Raw genomic sequence first — 22784 nt, forward strand, 5'->3', positions numbered from 1 at the left:
GAACATCTGGTATTTTAACATCAGGCATTTTACATCCTCATTATTTAAAATTTGGTAAAAACAAAGCTTACTGCTTCATTGGTGAGCTTAACATTGTATATAACTAGAAAAATGTTCTTCCAGCTGGTCTTCTGCAAAATCTGTTGATCAGTGTCTACAGTAGAAAACCAGGCAGTTTAGTTCGTGCAGTTTATTCCACATGTGATTCTAGGTAAAATCATAGTCGCTTGAGCTGCCTACCCTGTCTAAGGATGACAGCATGTATTTTGCAGCAGATCAGAAATGTTTGGGAGGCATTAATCCAAAACCTGAATATGCAGCATGGTTTTTAGATTGCAGAGCAGAGTTCTGTAGAAATTAAAATTAAAAAAAAAAAAAAGTCACACACAATATTTATTTGGCATTGGTCTGGGTTTTTCCTCATTGCTTCAGAAGTGACTGAAATAAAATATCTAATAATACCTTGATTAATATTTCTGCCTCTTTTTAGGAGTTGATGATCCTCTATTTCTCTGCAGATTTCTACTGGAAAACTAAGCTCGATAGCCTTCCTTTGGTTTAAATCACAGAACCAATCTCTCTCATTAGCTCAATACTACAGTAAAGAATGAGTGTGACTGTAGGGAATAGGCCCAGCTGTTGAGGAAAGCTCTATCCCTTACTGAAATTAGTTCTTATTATGGGGAAAACCCATGAGTATTTGGGTCCATAGGATTTGTCTCCCATTACACATCTGTAGCCAGCTCTTCAGTCAGTCACTCGTGATTATTTCAATGCTTAAGGAACACCAGAAAGCTGGTTTGGGTTAATCATAAACCATAACAGTAGGTCAGTATGTGGCTTCCAAGCTGGATGGTTGGATGGACGGGGGGTCTTGGTGCTCTGCATGTCAGACAACTTAACAGCATTTTCCATTAAAAATTAGCACAGCATGACCCTGATGTGTGCCCAACATGAGGAATCCCTGTTCTTGAGGCACAAACAAGCAGGTGAACATTGAACCAAGTGACAATTTTGAGTAGTTTTGGGAAGTGGGAGAGAAAAAGCAGCATCCAGGAGGAGCTGCCAGCATCAGGGTAATCCTAAAGCAGCCTGAAGGTCCTGAATGGGAAAATTCTCGTTCAACATTCCCTCCAAGCTTGTTTGAAAACTGACTCAACCTCAGAAAAATAATGATTTGGCCTTAACAGCAGTGGATATATTGTTAAATGAATTCTGAGCTTCTGGCATGCATGAATGCTGGCTCGCTTCAAGCTGTGAGCACTCGAGGAAACAAAACTGCATGTTCTTTTGGAGCTGCTTGTATCAGGATCGCCTAAAGCATCAAACACGTTGGACTTGGCATAAATTGCAGTAACACAAACAATGGAACTCACACTTTGCTGTGTCCTTCCCCCCTTCTCTTGCTGAGGTGCTGCTGCAGGGCTTTCAGAACTGCGAAGTTAAGATATTAGGGTGAGAGAACCATAGAATTGCAAGACACCTTTGGGGGAGCCAGGTGCTTTGAGTTTCATTACTCATTATAGCATAATTTTTTGAGTTTCCCTTTGGTTTTTTTTTTAGTGATAATGGGATGCAGCATATTTGTGCATTGCTGGGAAGAACCTTTGTGACTAAATGTATCTGTAAGTAAACAAAGTGTCTGGGAACAAGTGTGTGAAGTAGGCTGTGATTTTTGTGTGCTCTTTAGGATCCGTCAACTTCAGGAGTCTGAGAAAACAGTGTAAAGCCCACCAGACAGCCAGTAAATCTGACAAACATCCTTTCCATAGACAGGAAATAATCTGGCTATTTTTGTGGTCGTTATTCCTGTCCAAACCTCATGTGATGGGGGGCATGATTTTTTGTTTATTTCGGGGTTTAGTGTAGTAGTAGTTTGGTTTTTTAATTGAAACAGGACATGGTAAACCAAGGAATTATCTAAATGTTTTGAGGTCTGCTTATCATGTTATTCTTTCAAATTCTTCTCTCTATCTGGAAGAAATTTGACAGTGCAGTGATTTCAAATCCTTGATAGTTTTAAAGCTGAGTGTGGTAATCTGGGAGATACGAAACATGATGTGGCATTACAGCCAGGAGAATGAAAAACTAATGTGGCAGATGCTACAGAGTACTAAAAAGTCCTTTGGTCTAAAGTATTCATCAGGAGAAGTAGCTTTGGTATGATGCCACTGAACTCTGTGAAGGTGGATGCCCATGTCAGAGAACCCTTATAACACATTTGCTAGTGTGTTCTCCTCCTTGTCCACCTGCATACAGAAATAAAGCTCAAATTCAATTAAACTGCTCATTGCTTGTTGACTTGATCACTCAAGTGTGTGTGAGTAGCCTGCACCTCCAACCTGGCCTCACCATGAGAATCTCTTAGCAATCCAAGTGCACTATTAGTTACTGTGATACACAAAATCCTGTTGAGATTCTGCACCTGATGTTGGTGTTCACCAGCCGTCTAAGGCAGAGTCATCACCAGGAGAGGCTGTGGACTAGTGTTGTGGGTGAAAGGCAGCCTGCCCTGCTCACTGGGAACTGCAGGAAAAGGGAGCTACTGATTGCCTGGACTGGGCTGGGGTGTGGGGATGCAGCAGCCTCTGAGTCCAGTAAAATAAAAGGCATCGGTGAGCTCAGTTTCCTGAACGTCCTGCATGGGACTACCACCATCTAATAGCATGCTTGAAAAACCCAGCTTTTACTGGTGCGGCAATATTGCGTCTGCTGACATCCTGATAAAACGCTCACTCTGCCAAATGTTTTCTCATCTGTGGTGATAATGGGGAAATACATAATCGGCTTGTGAGCAGCCCACAGTGCTGCCCAGTGCCAGCAGCCTGGTGAAACATTGAGATGAAATGGTGGAAATTGCTCTTCTGCCTCAGCTGCCTGCGAGAGGAGCTTGTTCAGCCAGCCTGGCCCACACCGGTGTGGCTGCATTGGAGATGCTGGGTGCACTTCTGGCTGTCCAGCTGTGTACCTCAGGGGAACTTCTAACAGACAGAATTACTGCAGCTCCTGGGCTGGGTGTGGGTGCACACATGGATGTCAGAAGTGTGATTTTGTTTATTCCAGCATGTTATAGGTGAGGGGAGGCATTCAGAAAAGGAAAGCCCTTTCCTCCCCTACAGTGTCCCTTATTCTGCTATGCAGTACAGAAGAGGCATTGACAAAAAGCATCTGCATTGGCAGAATTACTGAGAAAATCTCGAATGCAACTGGTATCATAGGTACTTAAAAAAAAAAAAAAAAGGTGTGAGATATTGCTGAGGTTAGCAGCATGGTGCTCAGTTGTTCTGGAGCAGTGCAAACTCCTGAGAGAATTACCCTGAGGTGAAAGAAAATAAAACCTTAGGTTATGGTTTAATGCAGAAGTTGCTTGCATGTTCAAAACAAAAAAAAATAAAAAAAAAGCAAGTGAGAGGGGAGGGGGAGAGGTTGGGAAAGAGAGGGAGTGAGAGGGGGAGAGGGGAATGTGCTGTGCACTTAGCTGAGCAGTAGGAAGGAAAGGTTGAAACAGGATTTCTCAGCTTCTGATGCCTGGCAGTTGTTAACAGGCACACCAGCGGTGTCCCTGTGGTGCCTTGCAGGATGTGGACTAAAGGCGAGTCAGAGGGACTCCAGACGTTAGGGATTGTGGTGGTGGTGTGCTCCTCTCTGAAACTTTTGCACTACCTCGGGCTAATTGACTTGTCAGATGGTAAGAGAACTCCAGTTTTGCAGCTCCTGTTTGCTTGTGTGTAAATGCGTGTGTGTGTAGCCAGCGTAGGCAGCAGATGGCTGTGGGAGGAAAGTGGTGTCTGTCAGTGCACGGATTCTCAGTGTGGGCTTTGTCTTTATTAAGAATCATACAGGCTGCAAAGAGGCAATTCTGATTTATGCCTTACTGAGGACTTTTGTTTGCTTTGATATATCACCTTAGCCAGAGAGGATCTGAAGCTGTGATGGTTTTTGCCTTGTGTATTATTTTTTAAGTTTTCCTAATTATTTTTTCTTACTGTTAATTCTTACTCTCTATTGAAAATAAATTAGTACCAAACTTGAAACAGGAAAGGTCCTCTTGGGATAACGGAACCAGAACTGATAATTAAGTGTATGATTGCATAGGGCTACAAGAGTTTTGTTGTGACATTTGCAGATTAAAGACATGATGAATTGAATGTGAACAAAACAAAACTTCATTGTAATTGCCGTTCCAGACACTTCAGCAAAATAACCTAAGAATAAATATTTCTGTTTTGACCAGCTGGAAGCTTTGGTCTCTCTTCAACTTGTAGTGAATCAGTGTAATGAACTCAAATGAATGTAGTGAACATTTTTTGTATTGAAGGTTTTCCCAGATGTGAAGCATATGGGTTTTAACAACTAAGTGTGCTTTAGAGTTCATCTTTTCATAAAGGGATGTAGGTATCACTGAATTTTTAAAGAAAATAACTTCCTGATTATGCAAGTGAGGTATTTTTTAAAGCAACGGGACCCCCAAGTCACTGACTATATTCTTGCTTTGATCACTAACTGTGTCAAGTTCATCTACCAAAGGAAATAGTAAGGATAAAATAGTAGCATAAACACCTATGTTTCTTTATTCAGATTTCTTCAAGATATGGGTTAGTACAGACTGGCAAAAGATTCCAAAAAAGTAAAGAAAATTTCTATATTGAATCTGTTTTACTGGATCAAGAAAAGCAGATGGAATTTTAACCCTACTACAGTAAAATAAATGCTGTCACATAATCCTAGAAATCCTCCTGCAGAATTAGGAAAAAATACTAAAAATTGCTTAATTAAGAATTATTTCTATTAAGAGATGTAAATCTGCATGTATTTGTTATTACATGATTTATTTCCTTATTTCAAAATTAATTTCGTGAGAGCTTTTAGTTTACTCTTAGAATGTCATTGGATTGCAATTATATAATTACAAATAAATTAAGATCTCCAACAATGACAACTAATTTCAAATAATAGCAGCAGAAATGCTCACCTTAAAAATAGGTGCCAAGTCAAATGTTGATGCATTTGCATTGCTATTGCATTTGTTTTGCATTAGCTGCAAGAATGTGTTTATACCTCCTTTGCAGACCTAAATACTTTAATTCCTGTGTCTGTTCCTGAAGCATTTACTTTTTCTAGAAGAGTCTCCCCCTTGTTTCCCCAGCAAAGTCAAGTATATGATGGGTGAGAAAGGTGTCTGTGTGAAGGTGACAGGAGTAAAAGTGAGCAAATAGCCCACGTTGTATTAATGGAACAGCTCTGCTGTGCTTGCTGGTGGTCAGCAGTCAGTAACTGCTTCATCCGTGCAGGTGCAGGAGGGGGTGACATTTACCTCTACAAGAGACCACAGTTACTGGTACAGAGCTCTGATTGCATGGGCTGCCTGACAACATGCAGGGACACAGTATTATAAACCTGATCAGATTTAGATAATTTTTATTGGAAATCTATGTTTCTGGCTGCAAAATAGTTCACCTGGAAGCCAAGATATATTTATTTGGTACTTATTAGATGAGCTTGTGTTTTTCCCTTTTGACTCTGTTCCTGTGCTAAGAATTATTTATATGTGAAATTAGAACATTAATATAATGTGGGTTGTTGTTAATATCATGCAATACAGATTTCAATAAGTCAGAGATCTTTAAAGGTGACATTAAATTGTTTTCTTTGATGTGCTGGTGGCAGCAATGGAAAAGACAAAGTGGATGCTTACATTTCAGTCCAAGTATTTCTCACAACTTTATACTCACTAGAAATGATCACTACTTTTACTTATTAAAAATAAAAACCTTATTAAACACCTAGAAATTCCAGCTGTGTTCTCATAGCTGCACGTAATAATACTAAAATAAGACACTGAATTTGCTATGTATATTTCTTTTAGAACTGTTCTCTTCTGAAAATGGAACAGGCTTACTTAAACCATGTTCCTTTGTTCTGTTTAAATAAAATATACTAATAATGAAAAACCCCCCATACAGAGAAAAAAAACTAGCTGGCAAAGCTTGTTCCTGTGAGTACTTACTGGGGAAGTCCTCGCTGTCTTTGCAGCCTCTTGAGACCAGTCATTTTTGTTCAGCTACTGACCCAGGATCATGCGCAGATTTCCAGCTGTACCTGTGTGCTTTGCTCTGTTGTCAAACTTGTAGCCCTTTGCATCTGTCTTTATTGAAATCCACCAGTAGGGATCTTCAGGCCTTCAGGCCTTTTCTCAATTCTTCCCAGCTGTTAAGTCAGCTTCCATCTGACTCACAGCTCTTTCACAGACCATTCTTTTCCCCAGCTTCCAGGAGTGAATATGTGAGACAGGGCCAAAAGGGATTACTGGGATGGAGATGTAATGCGTTCTCTGTTTCTCTCCTCTGCACAAGGATACACTGACAAACGTTCTCCAGCAGTTCTGGCCATTCAATGACCATGCATCATTGGCTGTTTCAGTACTTCCCAAGAACTGAAGTGAAAGGTGAAAAAAATTACATAGTCCTGTATCCCTCCCTCTCTTTTAGCTGTTTCTCCCTTACAGGAGAAAATAGAAGGGCCTGTCTTTGGTCTCCCAGTTTCCTAAAGGTAGGGAAAACACAGTGATCACCAGTCCTGGGAAGCTAGGAACAAAAACAGGATGAGAATATCATGGGACACATTCCACACAGCCTCATGTTTAGGATTTTTTTACAGAGGTTCTGGTTGAGGAACTGTTCCCTTCTTGCTCTTGGTGCAGTATCAGCTCCCCACAGGCAGCACATGGCAGGAGAGGAACAGCTGCCTCAGTCCCCTTGCTTTGGGTTGATCACAGTGAGATACTAATGCTCTGTAAGGAATTTGAAAGTAGGGTGTGTCATCTGACTGATTTCTTTGGCAATGCTCTCCCCTACACTTCTCCAGGTCATGATCTTGAATTGCTGGTATGGGAGTGATCATGACTGAAAGTATAGAAGTGCCCTCCTTGAAATTCTGGAGCAGATGGCCATAAGAAGAAAGGGATGTGTTTTTAGTGGGATGGGCAGAGTGCTGAGGGGAAGATATAAAAATGTGCACTAGTGTGTGAAGTAGAACTGCTTATTGTGCTTTATGCATCAGTGTTTGAAGGACTTGGGTGCTAAGCTAACTTAGAAGTTTGTTAATGGTTTAAAAGCGCAAACCTTTGTAGTAGTGATGCAACAGCTAGATAACGATCTTGATTAGGTATTTTATTAAGCACAACTTAAAATGGGCCTTTCTTAAAATAACATGGTAGATGTGCAAGAAGAATACACCAATATACCACAGCAAAATTTCTAACATATCCCACACCATGTTCCATGATTGTTGTGCTTCTGTTAATTTTCAATGTATATTAAAATGCAACAGTACCAGAGTTTTGTACCTGAATATGTTTCTTCCCTTGCATCTTGTCTCTATCCCTTCCCCCCTATATGCATCACTTTATCTGCTGGGAAGAAGGTTGTAAGAAGCACTTAATATTCTGTAGACTATTTTGAAATAAAATTTATTGAACTGTATAAAGTTTGATGGAAATCCTCAGTTTTATTTTTTACAGTAATTTTGGTTTGGCTTCAGTTTTTTTCCAAGATAAAATGCACTGATGATAAGCTGATCTAACAGATTCCTGAAGAGGAGGAGCCTATGCTTTACCCATTTTCTAGAGCTGCAAGAGAGACTGTGGACTGCAACTGCTGCCTAAAATCCACCTTGCACACTTGCAGTCTCCAGGTGGCTGTGCATGTCAAAAGTGCAGCTCCCTGAGCCAGGATGTGGTGCTGGGTGCTGCCCTCATCCATGGGATCCACATCCCATCCAGCTGCAGCAGGGGTAGAGGCATCAGGCAGCCAGAGGGGAGAAGGGTGCAAGCATTAGTACCTGCACTGCCTGCAAGGCAGAGGTTGGTTTTAAGGAAAAGCTAATATGGTTCAAGAAAAATATATTCACATCATTTTCTAAACTGAATGGCAGCATTGTGGAGAGTAGGGATTCCCCGATGCTCCTGAATCAGCTGTCAGGCTGCTTGATAGATGTTACAGTGTCTGTGATTGATGGTTACAGACCAAACTCTTTATACCTGATGAGTCTGGCTTTCTGTTTTCTCACTGTTTATTGTCTCTGCCCTTGCAACACTTTCCTATGATGTACTTTGGAAAGGAGGAGCTGTTGGATGATGAGGGATTCAGGCAGAATTGTACAGCAGTCCCATGCAGGTTACTTTGTTTAGCAGAGAGTGTTTCCAAAACAAGGTAATAAAAAACCGACCCAACCTCCTGAAGACTGAAACGGAATTCTGAAGTATAATCTGAAGGGATTTAATTTTCACAGGAAGATTATTTATTTTTGTTTCCAATAGTGGGAAATACAGCCAATATCTAATAGAAAATGCACACAGTAAGGATAATACCTTATTAAAGGAATTGGTATCGCTGGCTGGCTCCACTCAGCCAGGCAAGAGCGATGCCCCCGTGTGCTGTCGCTGTGTGCTATCCCTACGTGCAGTCTGGAGTACACAAGTCCTGAACTTCTCCCTAAGTTTTTCTTTTCTCTCTTCAGTCCTGCCATTGCGTTACAAGTGCGTTTCTAGGTGATTCTGGTATTATTTTTTCTGAGTGAAGCTGTGCAAGCTGGCCTCAACATGTAACCACAAGGTTGGGTGTGCTTAAAGAGCTGACCCCTCCTGTGTGTGGTAGCCATCAAAAGTCTCTAAAATAGGAATGTAATAATCTGATACTCAGGAAGAAATTATCAGACATAACTGCTTGGTGTCAAAAGAAAAAATGTTAGCAAGTGTGGAAAAGAAAATATTCCTTCCATGTATACTCTTAAATGCAGCCATGAGAGGAAACTTGTCTTTTCATATGAGAATTTAGCAGAAAGAACAGAAAATATTTTGTGATTTACCAAAAAAATCTTTCTTTTTCTTCTTGCTTCTCCCCCCTTCTTTTTAGTATTTCTAAAGTAATGCTACGAGGCTCTTTAAATGAGTTTTATTACAATTAATTCCCCCTCTCCTCAGGCAAGCTCTGCAGCATTATGTACCAGATTTTTATTATACCCAGAAGCTTTCTGCCTGCTAATAAATAATAGTTGTAAATTTTAAATGAAATAAATGTGGTTTCTTATTGCAGCAGAAAAGAAAATAAGTGTGGAGTTTTTTCCCACTTGACATACATGTTTAACTTATAGAAGTTAAATAGTGTGAAAACAGCATTCACGTTAAAGAGACCTGGTCAGGTTAAAAAGGTTTTTTGCTTGTACCATTAAAGATAACTTAGATCATCATTACACAAAAGGTGCTTGAAATCTTGCAGACAGATGTGTTTAGTAATTTTTCATTTGGCCTGAGAGGAGCAGTCAGCTATGGTTTCTGTTCCCATTGCTGCAGTGAGCTCCTGTGAGCAGTGCCAGCCTGTGTCCTGAGAGCAGGTGAACAGCCCCACAGCAGCAAGGGCAGGAGATTCTGCTCTCCCTGCAGGAGGAGGGAGGGAAGGAAAGGGGGCACTGAGGTGGAAGGAACGAGAAGTGTGCAGCCTGAGACTGACTGTGTGAACTCTGGAAAAGCCCATCAGGGTTTTGAAAACACATCCTTCCACCAACCCCAGGGCAGTGTCTGAGATGGCTTCACTCTGGTGAAATGTTAACATCTTTTACACTGATTTGCCAAAGTATCGTGGACACACTGTTATTAGTAAGTCTTAAAATGAGAGTTGTGCTCCAGCTTCCCCCGTTGATGCTGAACCCATTCTCACTGACATGAAGCATCACTCATCTAGATACAGACGTGCCTGTGCTTTCATGGTTGTGTCCTTGTTTTCAGTAACATTCAAGAACCACAAGAAAGGTATTTGAAAGTGTCATGTTTTGAAATCTGGAATAATATCACTTGGCTTGATAAATTTATGGTTGTAGGGGAGAGATTTCTTTTGAAGAGGATCCTCAAGAATTTCAGGATAAGGCTGCTTTTCTTGAAGGAATTTAGACGTGCTTATAATTGAAAAGGGATCGCTATATAAATAGTTTATATAAATGAAATATAATTAACATTACTTTAAGCCCTCTTCTGCAGTTCTTAAGCCCACACATGGGAACCTTGAATTGAGGATGCATATCCAAATGTATCTTAATTAAGTCCTAATTAATCTTAATGTATCTTAATTAAGTCCTAAGTTAATTCTTTCTCTCTTAAAAGGAGGTTTCACACAGTTGAAAGAGTAAAACATTTAATTTGTACATTTTATGTGTATCACCCTTCCTGACAGCAGTGCTGTGCCAGTCCCTGGCTCCCGGCAGCAGCCGTGTGCCTGTGGGTGGGTGTGGCAGTGCCAGTGGTGGGGTCTGTCACTGCACCTGGGGCGAGGGGCTGTTGTGGCTGACTGCACCTGAGAGTGCTGGGGTTTGTTATAGATGAGTAATGCGATAGTTGGCTCTCACAATTAAGGGATGAATAGTATGTGCATGTTAAGAAGTTTTATTGCTGGATAGTTACGTTATTGTGATTTGTTGTTTGGATGTCCTCTGTTCTCTCCAGAGTCCCCTTTCCCCCTGTATGGCTGCCAAGGTACGGCCTTGGTAGTCAGGACACGTGGACGGAGGGTGTGCACCTGTGCCCCTCGCACGAGGCATTTGGGGGAGGGCAGGCTTGTTACCAGGAGATGCGCATGGTGACATCTGACCTCCAGTGAAGGTGCAAGGAAGCAGTCTCCACCAATAGATGGCAGAGAAGAGTTAATTGGCAGACTTAGGGAGGGGTTAGGGTTACCTGAGGAAACACCATAGGTACAAAAGGCGGAGCAGGCATTTTGTGGGTGAGCACATGGTGGTCTAGTTCCATGCTCCTAGTGCTGTAATTTTTCCTTATTCAGTCCTTTGTTGTATTTTGTTAAAGTTTAATAAATCTTTGACATTTTAAAAGTGAGCATCATTTCTCACAGGTTTAGGCACAAAAGGTTCTGTAGTGAAGGTGAAGCTGCCAGACCAGTCCCTAGGGCCAGAGGGGCAGCAGTGCCCTGTGCCCACACCTCAGGGCTGCTCCTGCTGCCCCAGGGCAGGAGTGAGGGCTCCCAGGTGCCAGGGCAGGACTGGCAGCTCACAGAGACTGCCTTTGTGTGTCTTTGCATGTACAGTACTCTAGCTCTCCATTGTCCTATTATTCTGGGACTAGGCCAAAACTTAATTATAATTTCATGTAGATGAATAAAAGGAGTATTGACATTGCAAGATGTAATCTGAAGCATTCTGAAAAGGAAATTTTTCTTCTTTATTCTTCACATGCACCATTTAAAATATTTCAAGTATTTCTTCCTCCCTAAAATAAATAGGACTGTGCACCTGCAGACAGGTCAGGCTTCCCTAGGTTGATTCTAGACCAGAAGTTCCTATCACAGGTTGTGGGTCTTGGTTGCCTTTTCTCTTTTGTGGCCCCATCCAGATGTCAGAGTCCAGAGCAAAAGGGAAAGAGCCAAAGGGCTCCTCTGTGCAAGGCTCAGCTCTGAGATGAGCTTAACCATGATGGCATACTCATCTCAAACTGTTCCTTGTGCCTCTTGCTCTTTGGCAGATTTCCTTGGTATAGTGGTTTTGGTTCACCAGTTTAAGATCTTCCCAATTTTAAAATTTCCCAGTCAATGTGCTAAAGAGTGTGGTACGTTTTGGTGCTGGTTAATCAACGCTGCACTCACTTCCTGCTGTGAGACAGGATTAGGAGAAGGTCACAGGCTTAAAACTTTAAGAGGGTATAAAGAAATTGTTATTAATAGTTATTAAAAGAAAAAAAGTAGTGAGAATCAAACCAAACTCTTCAGAACACTTCTCTTCCCCCCACAACCTTTTCTTTCCCACTGACAATGTAAAGAAACCAAACCTAAAATTTCCAGTCAGTATAACACCTCTAAAAGAGTCTTTCTTCAGTTCACTTAGGAAGAGAAGTCTCCCTTGTTAAGGTTATGGAGACTTTTCCACAAGAGGAAAAAACCAGTTCTCTTGTGGTTCTCAACGTTGTCACGAATAGCAGCCACCCCGGGGAACCCTGCCATCGTGAAGCCCTTCCCATTGCCACAAGCCTTCCCACAGCTTGTCAGTGGGCCGTGTCAGCTTATGGGGTATTGTTTTAAAGATGAATTGTTCAAAGGCAAAAGTTCTCATTATCTATCTCTAAAATCATCTTCATGCCTGGGAAGAGACATCTTCTTCTCCTAGGGGCATGGGAGAAGGCACCCTTCTCTCTTTCTCTGTTCAAACTTCTTAGGGGATCACAGCTACTTTAACATCAGCTTACTTTACCATGGAGGCCTTTACTCAGTATCAATTTGAACACTTTCATCTCCCCATAGTTTCATGCATTATAGGGAAAAAGAGTATTTTCTCCATAGCTTACAAGAGGATTTCAGCCCCAAGATCTAGGCATCTCCTCATTCCCTCCCATCTGGGACTTAACTTCTTCCTCACTGACCTCGATGTCTTCATGCTGTTCCTTTACATGCTTGCATCTTGTTCCTTTCTCTCACTCGAGGTAGGACTGAAGTATTGAAAGTGTTATAGGTAAAAATTGATCCAGCCAATTTAATAAAAAAAATAAAAATAGAATTTATTCACCACCAATATACAGTCCCGACCACCAACAATCAAAAGCAGCACCGACCCTGGGATCAGAACGGGTGAACGATGATCCAGCCTCTATCGCACCAAATCCCTCTGTTCACCAATGACGCCTGGCAGAGTTCGATTTTTATACTCTTGCCCACAGCAGAGTCCCTTTGTCCCTTTTTGGAGTTCTTCATATTCATGCTGGTGGAGTTCCTTTGTCCCTTTTTGGAGTTCTTCATATTCATGCTGGTGGAGTTCCTTTGTCCCTTTTTGGAGTTCTTCATATTCATGCTGTGTCTATTCTCTGCCTTGCAGCTGGACAAAGCCTCTGGACAAAGCCTCTCGTTGGGAACTGATGTGTATCTGTCCTCCCGTTCCCAGAATCCGGCATTCAGATGTATGTCCTTGATGGTCCTGTCTGTCTGAGGTGAACATCTACATGGGCCATCATCGCTGGGCATTCTCTCGTTCATGCCACTGGGAGCACCCATCTCCTGGATGGGCTAGGTTTACTTTGTATGTTAATGATGCACCTCCTCCTCAGCTGCTAGCTGTGGTTTTTGTCATCCTATGTAGTAATCTCCCTTTCTCTCTTGCTGGCGTGATTTGTAAGGCTTTATTTTATATTAATAATCTTACTCTTCCAGCACGAATTACCACCTTATTCATAACAAAAGGTTTAACATCCCACCTAGGGCCTACCTGACCCGCCGGTGACTTGTGGCGGGAGCCACGGCTGGGCTGTATCAGGATCGGCCTCGTGGTTGATCTTTGGTTTTCTCCGTGTTCAGTTCCAGCCGCAGGGCCACTCTACACGGGCTGCAGGGCTCTCTGGTCTCAGCCGTGCTGCGGGGAGGGGACCTGACGGTAAGATCTTCACAGCCGCGGCCAGCCCTGCTCCGGCCTGGGCTCGGCAGCCTCCCCCCATGCCTGCCCGGCAGGTGCTGGGGCCCGGCCCGGCCGGAACGGGCCGATGAGGGGAGAAGAGGCTCGGGCCGCGGCAGGACTGCCCGGCCCGGCTCGGCCGAGACGGGGGCTGGGGCCGGGGCCGGGGCTGGGGCCGCCACCTCTTCGCCCACTGGAAAGGAAAGAGAAAGTTCCCGGGTTTTTTCGTCTTTAACATGTGTGTTTCACAGCGGCGTGTCCAGCTTCTCAGTGGTTCAACAGACTGTCAGTTACACAAAAAAACTTTGCATCACTTCCCTGAATTTCTGCCCATTCCAAACCACGACGCTCCAATGGATTGCATTAGAGCTGCTACGTGACTCCTTAAAACAGGATGGAACAATCAGAATTATGAAATCTAATATAGTCCAATGTTTTTGTGGCTTCTTTAAAATCAACTGACTGGTAAGAGCGATCAGTGCACGTGTGTGCAGCATCTGCTCTAATGACTCTTTTCCAAATCTTGCTCATATTACCAGCCATTTCCCAGTACTCATGGGCACTCTATCTCCTCATTCTGGTTTAACATCTGTGCTGCTAAATGAAAGTAATCAGAGTCAGCATGAAAATTTAATAAGTTGCATTCTGGCATTGGTCATGTTCCTAATTGTGTATTTGTTTTCTGCCCACAGAAGTCCTCAGACACTGTCAGCCAGAACACCTCCAGTGTTTACAAGCACTGGTGTTTATTAGTCTCAAATCACTCTCTGTTGGTGGTATTTCGAAAACAGACCAGATCTCTGAATTTGCCAATGCTTTTAGAGGGCTGATCAAAGCCAGATCCCAGCCTGGGAAGATCTAAACCTCATGGCCTTCCTTTCCTAGTTAGAGAATTACTGAGTTTTAGAAGCAGAGAGATCCTTAGATTAGTAGATTCTAAATCTTCTAACCCTAAGCATGGTAAAGTTTTAAATAACTAAATATTTTGGCTTCACAAGTGTGTAGTTGGTTGCATTTATATCCTAGTAGAATGTCTTACAGTGGTTGTCCCTATTGGCCTCCAGGAGAAACAGAATAAGGACACAGAAAAATGGAAGGAAGTTTCGTCCTTGTCCCAAATAACCTTTTGCCACAGGGACAAAGTTGTACGGTTTCCAGCACCACTAACTGGGCCAAATTTAGGAAAATGTTAATCTATTGTCTGTATCCTGAAACTCTTCTATCTTGTCTGCTGGGCTTTCAGCTCCCTGCCTGTTTGCTCTGCTGCCTGTCTGGAGCAGCTGGTGGTTTGGCTCTTGCATGGGAGTTCAGGGAGGTCTCAGTTTCACCCCTGCTCTGGTGCTGCCACTGGAACACCTCAGACCATGTGCCCCTCATTTGCTTTCTCTCTCCCCCTCCAGTGGGCTGGAGAGGAGAATTGGAGACAGAAAGGTAAAGATCATGGATTGAGATATTCGCTAGAAATAGCAATGAAATAAGAAAACAAACAGTAACAACAACAATGCTGATAGCAGAGTGTACAGGACAGGCGAACAATTCATACCCCTCTGACCACTCACTCCCTTCCTGAGGGAATAACCCCAGGGGTGAAGGATAGGGAAGGATTTGTGGCTGAGGCAGTTGGCTGAAACAGCTGGTCTTGGGAGCATCACCACAAGCTAGGTATGGCCCTGGGGAAAGAGAAAAGGAATTAATTCCTTGTAAGGAATAAACTGTTGGAAATCTTCAAACAACTTGCTGCTTTCACACTGGATTTTTACTAATGCCAAAGAAATAGTGTATTGGATGAGGTTTTCTATTTTTTTTAATTGCCATCAGGAACTGACATTTATTTGGATGAAAAGTTTTAGCGAGCAAATGCTCTCACCCTGGGTAGCAGTGTGTATGTGTAAAAACCAGTACCTGATTTATTCTGCATTCAAAATGCTCTGTAGGAGGAGAATCTAGGTACAGGTATCAAAGCAGCTTTATCTGAGTCAGGAAGTATGTAGTCTGTACTTAAAGGAACATCAGAGGTAGCAGGGTTCAGGCACTGTCCTTTTATCTTAGTGTCCTGAAGCCTCCCTTCTAGTTCTGCTTCTTTGGCAAAACAAAAACTGGGACGTGAATATTTTTATGAAGAAGACATCCAGGCACTATAGGTTGCCCGAGATCAGGGTCCATTTAAATGCCCAAAGTGAGGGTGCTGCCCATACAATAGCACATCTCCAGAGCACAGTCTGTGCCCAGTGGTGGCCCTGAGCTGTCCCCAGCCCGCCGGGCGTGCACTGTGTGTCAGCAGAGAGCTTGCTCGCAGCATGACATGCATTTAAGGACATTTTCTCTTACTGAAGCATCTGGATCTGTATTGGAACGATACTGTTTTTGCAGTTTCTTCTGTGCAAATAGAGCTTAATTGGTACTTGTGTTCTGCTTAATAATGTTTCACGTTTTGGAGCAATCTGTTCAACTTGAACAGTTCTGTGAAGTGGGAAAAGTGATCTTCTAGGAAGAACTGGCTCATTTGCATGGGATCTGCAGAGTGCTCATTTGTGGTAGTGTTTCTGTCCTCAATTCTGACTGGACCAAACCAATTTGTTCTATTTCTAGTCTTTACACAGGTGAATTGCCATAATGCAGTGATGCACCTGTTTGAAGAGGAAAATTGCTTCCACTGCTACTGTTGCTTTATATTTCTGTGGCAAGTTCTGTTTCATACACTGTTGTTTCTGAAAGAGAGTGTATGCTAACACACACACAAATTTCCCTCATAAATGTGAGTAAACCCACACGTTTACAGCTTGGGAAAAGAAATATTTCTGTTTTAAAAACCATAACCGAAGCTTCATTTAAAAAACAACAACAACAACAAAATCCAAACAAACTGATCATTAATTGACATTTAAGGTCAAAGTAGAAAAAACAGCTAATTGTTTTTTAAAGATTCTTAGCATGAAATTAGCACTGGTGTTGTGCAGAATTCCAGTGTAGGTTATGAGCATGGATGTATTACAGCTCTGCTCATTTGCTGCATAATTCCCTAGTGAAGAAGTAAAATTTTATGTGACTGGGTAACTTGAGAGAGAGAAAGCTGCAAAGAACTGCTGTGCTCTCAGTAGACTGACAAACTGACCACAAACATGGTGCAGGGGGGAGATGGCTTCTGGATGTATCACAGTCATGTGAACATTTGCGAGGAATATAATTTGAAAGAGTGCTCTGGCTGTCCTCACCTGGGGCTGCTCCTGCATCTCCCCAGATCTGCGTTTGGTGCAGGGTGCCTTGGGGGGGGCACAGCCAGGCCCTCAGTGAAAGGGGAACGAACACACACTTTTTCTCCCTGAAAAGGAGAGGGTTTTCTCCCTGAAAGGGGAACAAACACACACTTAGAGGCACAAGTTCTGTCTCCAGGTGAAAAGTCCCAATGCGGACTAAAATCTCAGCGGAGGCTACAGCTTTGTGATCAGCTGCAATTGTGCCCTTAAACACTGTACATGATTGAGAGTGCCCTTACAAGGGGTTTATGTGGTTTAACTTGTGTTTGTCTCTGTGCCAAACAGAGTACCTGTTCACCTTCTCTGTGCCAAACTCTGTACCTGTTCACCTTCTTTTTCTGAATGTTTTATATGTTCTCTTGTCAAGTCTGCAGCCAGTGCCAAGTGTGTGTAATCCCACCTGCTCAAAAAAGGTATCTCTGATGGGAGGAAAAACCCTTAGGTTTTACATTGTAGTTAAAACCTGCATGAATGTAAATACACAACTCATTTTCCCCATGATAACTCAGGGATAAAAGGTACTTGAATTAGGCACTGAACTAATAAATAGTTTTGATTGCTTGATTTCACCCTATTATATATATTCATTGATTATTGTTCTTCCAAAACCCGTTTCCTAACTCAAAGCTAGAGCAAGCCAGTCTAAATGGAAATTGGTGCAGTCATAAATCAGGGACTTGAAGTGTCTGATTTGCTTTTTAAAGACAAAAAAAAAAAACATTGACAGCAATAATTCACAGAGATAATAAGTCCATTTGTAATGCATTTTCTTGGCTCGTCAGAGTTTTTTTGATAAATTACTTATTCCATAAAAGGAAAAAAAATTAGTTTTACTTACCTAATTCATAATTCAGAAGTTTCTTACGACTATGTGCTCTGAAGAGTTTCTGATAGTTCTTCTAAAAAAAGCATCGTGTTGGATTGCTTGACATTCTCATGGTTTTTCTTTTCCCTCGCTGTTTTGGAATCACAATCTTGGCTTGGTTCCAGCTCAACCTGAATTTCCCACCTGGGGAAACCAGTTTAAGGCCAGTGGCTTCTGCCCGCATATCCTTTGTGTGCACTGCAAGGACATGTTGCAGTCTCCTCCTCTGGGAATGGTCACAACAAAAACAGTTCTGATGACAGGTGAACTTCATACAGTGTCTGCAGAAACATCTGAATTCAAATTTGACATTGCATATTTCATGTTCAAGTCGTGGTACCTGACCTTAGCTGTGTGCTAGAAAAACATTTGGGGGGTACCTCAAAATTCTGGTCCCTCCTTTTTTGGAGAATAATGTTGATTTTTCATCCCTGTGTACCGCTGTGAAACTAATTAAAGGAGAGGCAGTGGACAGTATTTATACATTGTGAACAGATCATTGTAAGGATTAGGCAAGAAATCTAAAAAAATCTATTTTTTACTAATTATATTTGTTATTATTAGCTATTTTTATCTTAGAGTTTTATACGCTGTTGGGTTTTCAAGTATCTTCTCTCAGCAAGTGGTGGTGTTGCAGGTTCACACAGGCAGAACCACCCTGCTAAGCTTGGCTGCTTGTGGAATTAATTTGATGTTGCTGGTTTACTGGTGAAAATCACAGAATATTCTGACTTGGAAGAGACCCACAAGGGCCATCAAATCTAACTCAAAATAGACCTGAAGGAGTCAGAAAGTCTTATCAGAAAAAAGGGAGTGGATAAGGAGACACCACTCTCTTTTTGGTTTATTGCCTGGAGAGAGTCCCTTTTGGAAACTCATCTCTCCAGCCAGGCAGTATAATATTAATAAATAATAATAATAATAATAATAATAATAATAATAATAATAATAACAATAGGTGTTCAACTTTAATTGTGTTTACTATTTGATACATCACTAGGTACCTCTGTTCCATTTTTTAACTGCTGTTTGCCATGAGCAGATTTTCCTTGCCCCCTTTTTGGGATCACAGCTGACCCGAGATGCCGCTTCTGTCCCTGCGCGGCTCCAGGGGCGTGCGGGCTGTGCCAGGGGGGTCGCCTGAAGCCAGGGACAGTGCCCGGGGACAAGCACATGGCACAGCACAGGAGTGTACTGCCCGAGAGCGGGGCCGGGGTCGGGAGGCTCAGAGCCCCAGGGACAAAGCTCTCGCCCAGCTCCTGCCCTAATGAGCACTTACGCACTCAGGCCTTGAGTTATTTTTCCTCGCGAAATTTCTAATATTTGCAAGTGATCTCTCACAGGCAAGACCTGTTTCCTGCAAGACCTGCCCAAGAGCACGTTCTGTCTGGAGATTAATTTCAAGTATATAATGGGTAGAGTTAATTTTTTCTTCAGGTCCTCGCTCCTAAAATACAGCTTCTTTTTTTTTTTTTTTTTTAATAAAAGTAAGATGCAGTCTAATAATTCTTGCACATAATTTAATCCCCTTCAGCTGTATTTGTAAAATTACCCATTTCATCTAACGCCTGTCAGTTTTACAATTAACACGGGGCACATTAGCTGCACTTTATGCCTTGACTGTTTTCCTTAACAAAAAGTGAATTTATTATGAGCAACTTGTTTTCAAGGTCCTCCCATGAACCATGGAGACTGGTGTTCTGCATTTTCACCTTGCAGCCTTTGGATGCAGGGGACAGTGTCATTTACATCTTTATTTAAATAATTTACATATTTATTTAAATCATCGTTTACACCCTTTAAACTGTTTTAGGCTCTGGGTTGTCCTTGGCCAGCCCTAGCACTGTATGAGGCTTCACTATTGCTCATTTGGCAGGCACGTGGGCTGGAAATGCTGCAGGATTGCACCTGAGGAAGGTGTGTTAGGTGCTCTTTGATGCTTTTTCCCCAGCATGTGAGAGCCCAGCCCTGGGCACGGTCTGGGGGTGCAGGGGCAGCTGCAGGCACCAGCAAGGATGGGCAGGCTCGGGATGGTGGCTGCTGAGTCCCAGGGCCGAGGCAGCAGCTGGGGAATAACACACCGTTGTTTTATGGTGCACAGATGGGCTTTGGGTTGGTGGAAGGTGTCCCGGCCCATGGCAGGGGGTTGCAACTAGATGATCTTTAAGGTCCTTCCAATGCAAACCGTTGTCTGAAATGCAGGGCCATTTTCAGGCACTTTGAATGTGGAACTTTCCAAATTGTAAAGATAACCAAAGGTAAAATTGGAACAAATATGAAAGGATGAATAAAGCAAACCTCATTTTTAAAGTAACTTCTAAACCGTATTCTGTTTAAACATCGATTTTCCTTAAGGAAAATTCACTCTCTGCTCTTGAGCAAGGAGCAGTGAAATGAAAAAAGTCTCTTTCATTAGCAACAATCTAAAATATGCATGTACTTGCAAGTGTGTCAAGATTATTTTTCTTTGTAAAGTGAAGTCACTGTTTGGTTTCCATTATGAAAGGAAATGTGCATATCCTAGGGGCTAAGCAAATTCAGATGCTATTTTGCACAAAAAATACAAACCTAAGTGATTATTTTAACCTGGGCCTACAGTGGAGTAAGATTACCACAGGTGATTCTACCAGATGCCGACCTCATACCCTGCTATTAAAGCAGCCACAAAAATATGGGCAGAAATAAATCCTAACTCAAGAAATGCTACGTCCCATTCTTCCATTTTAAAATACATTGTAAGGAAAACAGCTACGTGAATGCTCTGTACCGGCTAAACAATGTTCAGCCTAGGACACAACTCACTGCAGCCATCTGGTGTGGAAGCGAGTCATCCTGGGATGATTTCAACAAGTGTTGGCAATAAAAACAGAAAAAGAATAAATTACCATTTATCAGTACCTGTAAGCAGAAGAAGCCTTCTGCATTAGTTACTGCTTCCGCCTGATTAGTGAGCACAGATAACCCAAAAAGAAAAAGGAAAAAAGAAAAGAAAAGAAAAGAAAAGAAAAGAAAAGAAAAGAAAAGAAAAGAAAAGAAAAGAACCCCAGAAAGGCAGCTTTGCTAAGGTTCAAGCTCTCACTGAGCAGCTGGATGGTGTCCAGCCCCTGAGTGTGTGTCTCCATCAGCAGCACAGGGATGTCCTGCCAGCTTGGAAAGGATAAGGATGCTGTAAGAACCAGGCAGGTACAGGTGTCACTGAGCTGGGGAGGTGACCAAACTCGCCCCTCACTGTGTGTGCAGTTGGTCCCAAGGTCTGTTCATGCATCAGTGAATTGAAGAAGAAAATTAATTTTAAAACAGCAGCAAGGTTGTTTCCTACACTCAAATCTCTCAGAAGAAAACTGTAAACAAGGCAAAACTGAGGAAGAATGTGGTATTAGATAAAATATCTTAACATCATTCCTATCAGAAGTTTAGATTTGCATGTGTTAATGTATATACACTTCTGCTTGCACTCACCACCCTCACTGAACTTCAGTTTAATAAAACTGCAGTTGTAATAAATGCAAGAGCTCATATTTCATACAGTGACACCTCTGAAGAGCTGGAGGGACTGAGCCAGGATGATAATGAAAATGCAAATAAAAGGAAATACAATGCCCATGATAAAAAGCGAGGGCAGAGGAGGAAGTGCCAATCTCCTGGTTTGCCATTGAAGTTTCTGTGGTTAATTTATAGGGTATCAGGGAATGGAAGCTACAGGTTGAAAAGAGCTGACTTGAGAGCAAGCACTGAAAGGAAACAAATAACAAAAAAAGCCAAATCTTTGTGGAGAGTGAGGACTGTTGAGGTGGATTTTCTTTCCTTTTTTCAACCACTCATTTCTCGTTCCTCGTTTTAAAGAGGTTTTTCCCCACAATTTTCTCTTCACAGCTTCTGTATTCCTTCGTTTTGTGTCATTCATTCTCGTGCAAAGAAAATGGCTTTTCTCCCTTATTTCAAATTACTTTTTCCTGTAGCAGACATCCTTTTATATTTCCTTTATTCTAACAGAAGCTGTAATTTCTAGACTCTTCATTTTCCCTTTGTGTGGGGAAGGTGTGTACTTCAGGCTTCTTTTGGCCCCTTGCCAGCCTTCAGTCCCTTTTTCTTCATCATGAACAGCTGATACTCTGCTCCTGTTCCTTGCTGTTACAGCCTCTCACCTTTATTCTCCTGCTGTGCAAGGGACCCTCAGAACAGGATTTAGGAATACATTTTATCTGTTCAAGGCCTACAAATGATGACTGTGATGCTGCAGATGTGGTAGATTAAGAGGATGGCTGAATTCACCAGTATTTTGAACCAGTTTCTTAATACTGACAAAATGAACCAATGTTAATTAACCATTAGCATTTACTGACATGTTCCCTCCCTTAATAATGTTCAATTTAGTATACATATATGTATGTGTATATATATATGTGTGTGTGTGTATCTCTGCAAAATTAATTAGCTTATGAAAATACACCTTTGGTCTGGTCTGTTCTTTCACTGAGTCTGCTCTGAATTCATGCCTTTCCTCTATTCGGAGTAATTCTATTTGCTTGCAAATTTTGATTTAAATTGTTGGCTTACAACAGAAATGACTATATTGTGCTTGAGCCAAATAGCCTAAAATGTTTTTACAAGATATGAATTGTGCAGTTTTTGACAGTAAGGGGAGTGTTTGCTTTTATGCCAAGCACCTTTTGGATCTGGATTGGATTTTCATGTCAGCTGAAGGCTGGATCTGGTCCTTGAAGTTTAGAGAATCTCAAACTGATAGACACTAAATATCTATGTATTTGGGCATTGCATACACTGCTGAGGGAAGGGCTTGGCAGGGGAAAACATACATCAAAAATGAAGTAAGGTTATGGTAAATCAGGGTGTGATAGTATTTTTCTTCCTTGTAGAAGAACACTCTTGAATAAAATGCATATAAGTGTTTTTTGTTTTTTATCTCTTTCTCCAAAAACTCCTTCTAAATTCAGGCTGAATTAATTCCAGATTCTGCAACTGTAGACAAAATTTGAATTTCTCCTAGGACAAAAGTGACCTTCAATGTCTCTAGAGCAAGCTTTTTGGTTAGCACACAGAGGAGTTTCCCTCACTGTTTCACCCCAGTATAAGGTCACTGTCTGATATGCCTGAGCATGTCTGCTCTCTCAGGTATATTTGCACAGTTAGAAAGCTAAAGCCAGTACTTTAGAAGTGCCATTCCTCCACACTGTCTCAATATTTAGGTATGAAATGTCTGTGGTTGCCTTTTG

At 42.0% G+C, this 22784-nt stretch overlaps 1 protein-coding gene across 2 annotated transcripts in view; it reads left to right on the plus strand.

The window, feature by feature from the left end:
• The window catches only part of LOC121355219 (Kv channel-interacting protein 1), a 56139-nt gene that overhangs the window by 19351 nt on the left and 14004 nt on the right, over positions 1 to 22784 (plus strand). Inside the window, exon 2 of one of the 2 annotated variants that reach the window (XM_041470470.1) lies at positions 1564 to 1625. The exons of the other annotated variant lie outside the window; for it this stretch is intronic. Coding sequence (XP_041326404.1) covers positions 1574 to 1625 — 52 coding nt within the window. The 5' untranslated portion in view covers positions 1564 to 1573. The remainder of the gene's footprint in view (positions 1 to 1563; positions 1626 to 22784) is intronic. 2 annotated transcript variants of the gene reach the window in all.

The sequence above is a fragment of the Pyrgilauda ruficollis genome, unplaced genomic scaffold, assembly GCF_017590135.1.
Source record: "Pyrgilauda ruficollis isolate IOZ18807 unplaced genomic scaffold, ASM1759013v1 scaffold105, whole genome shotgun sequence".
NCBI lineage: Eukaryota > Metazoa > Chordata > Aves > Passeriformes > Passeridae > Pyrgilauda > Pyrgilauda ruficollis.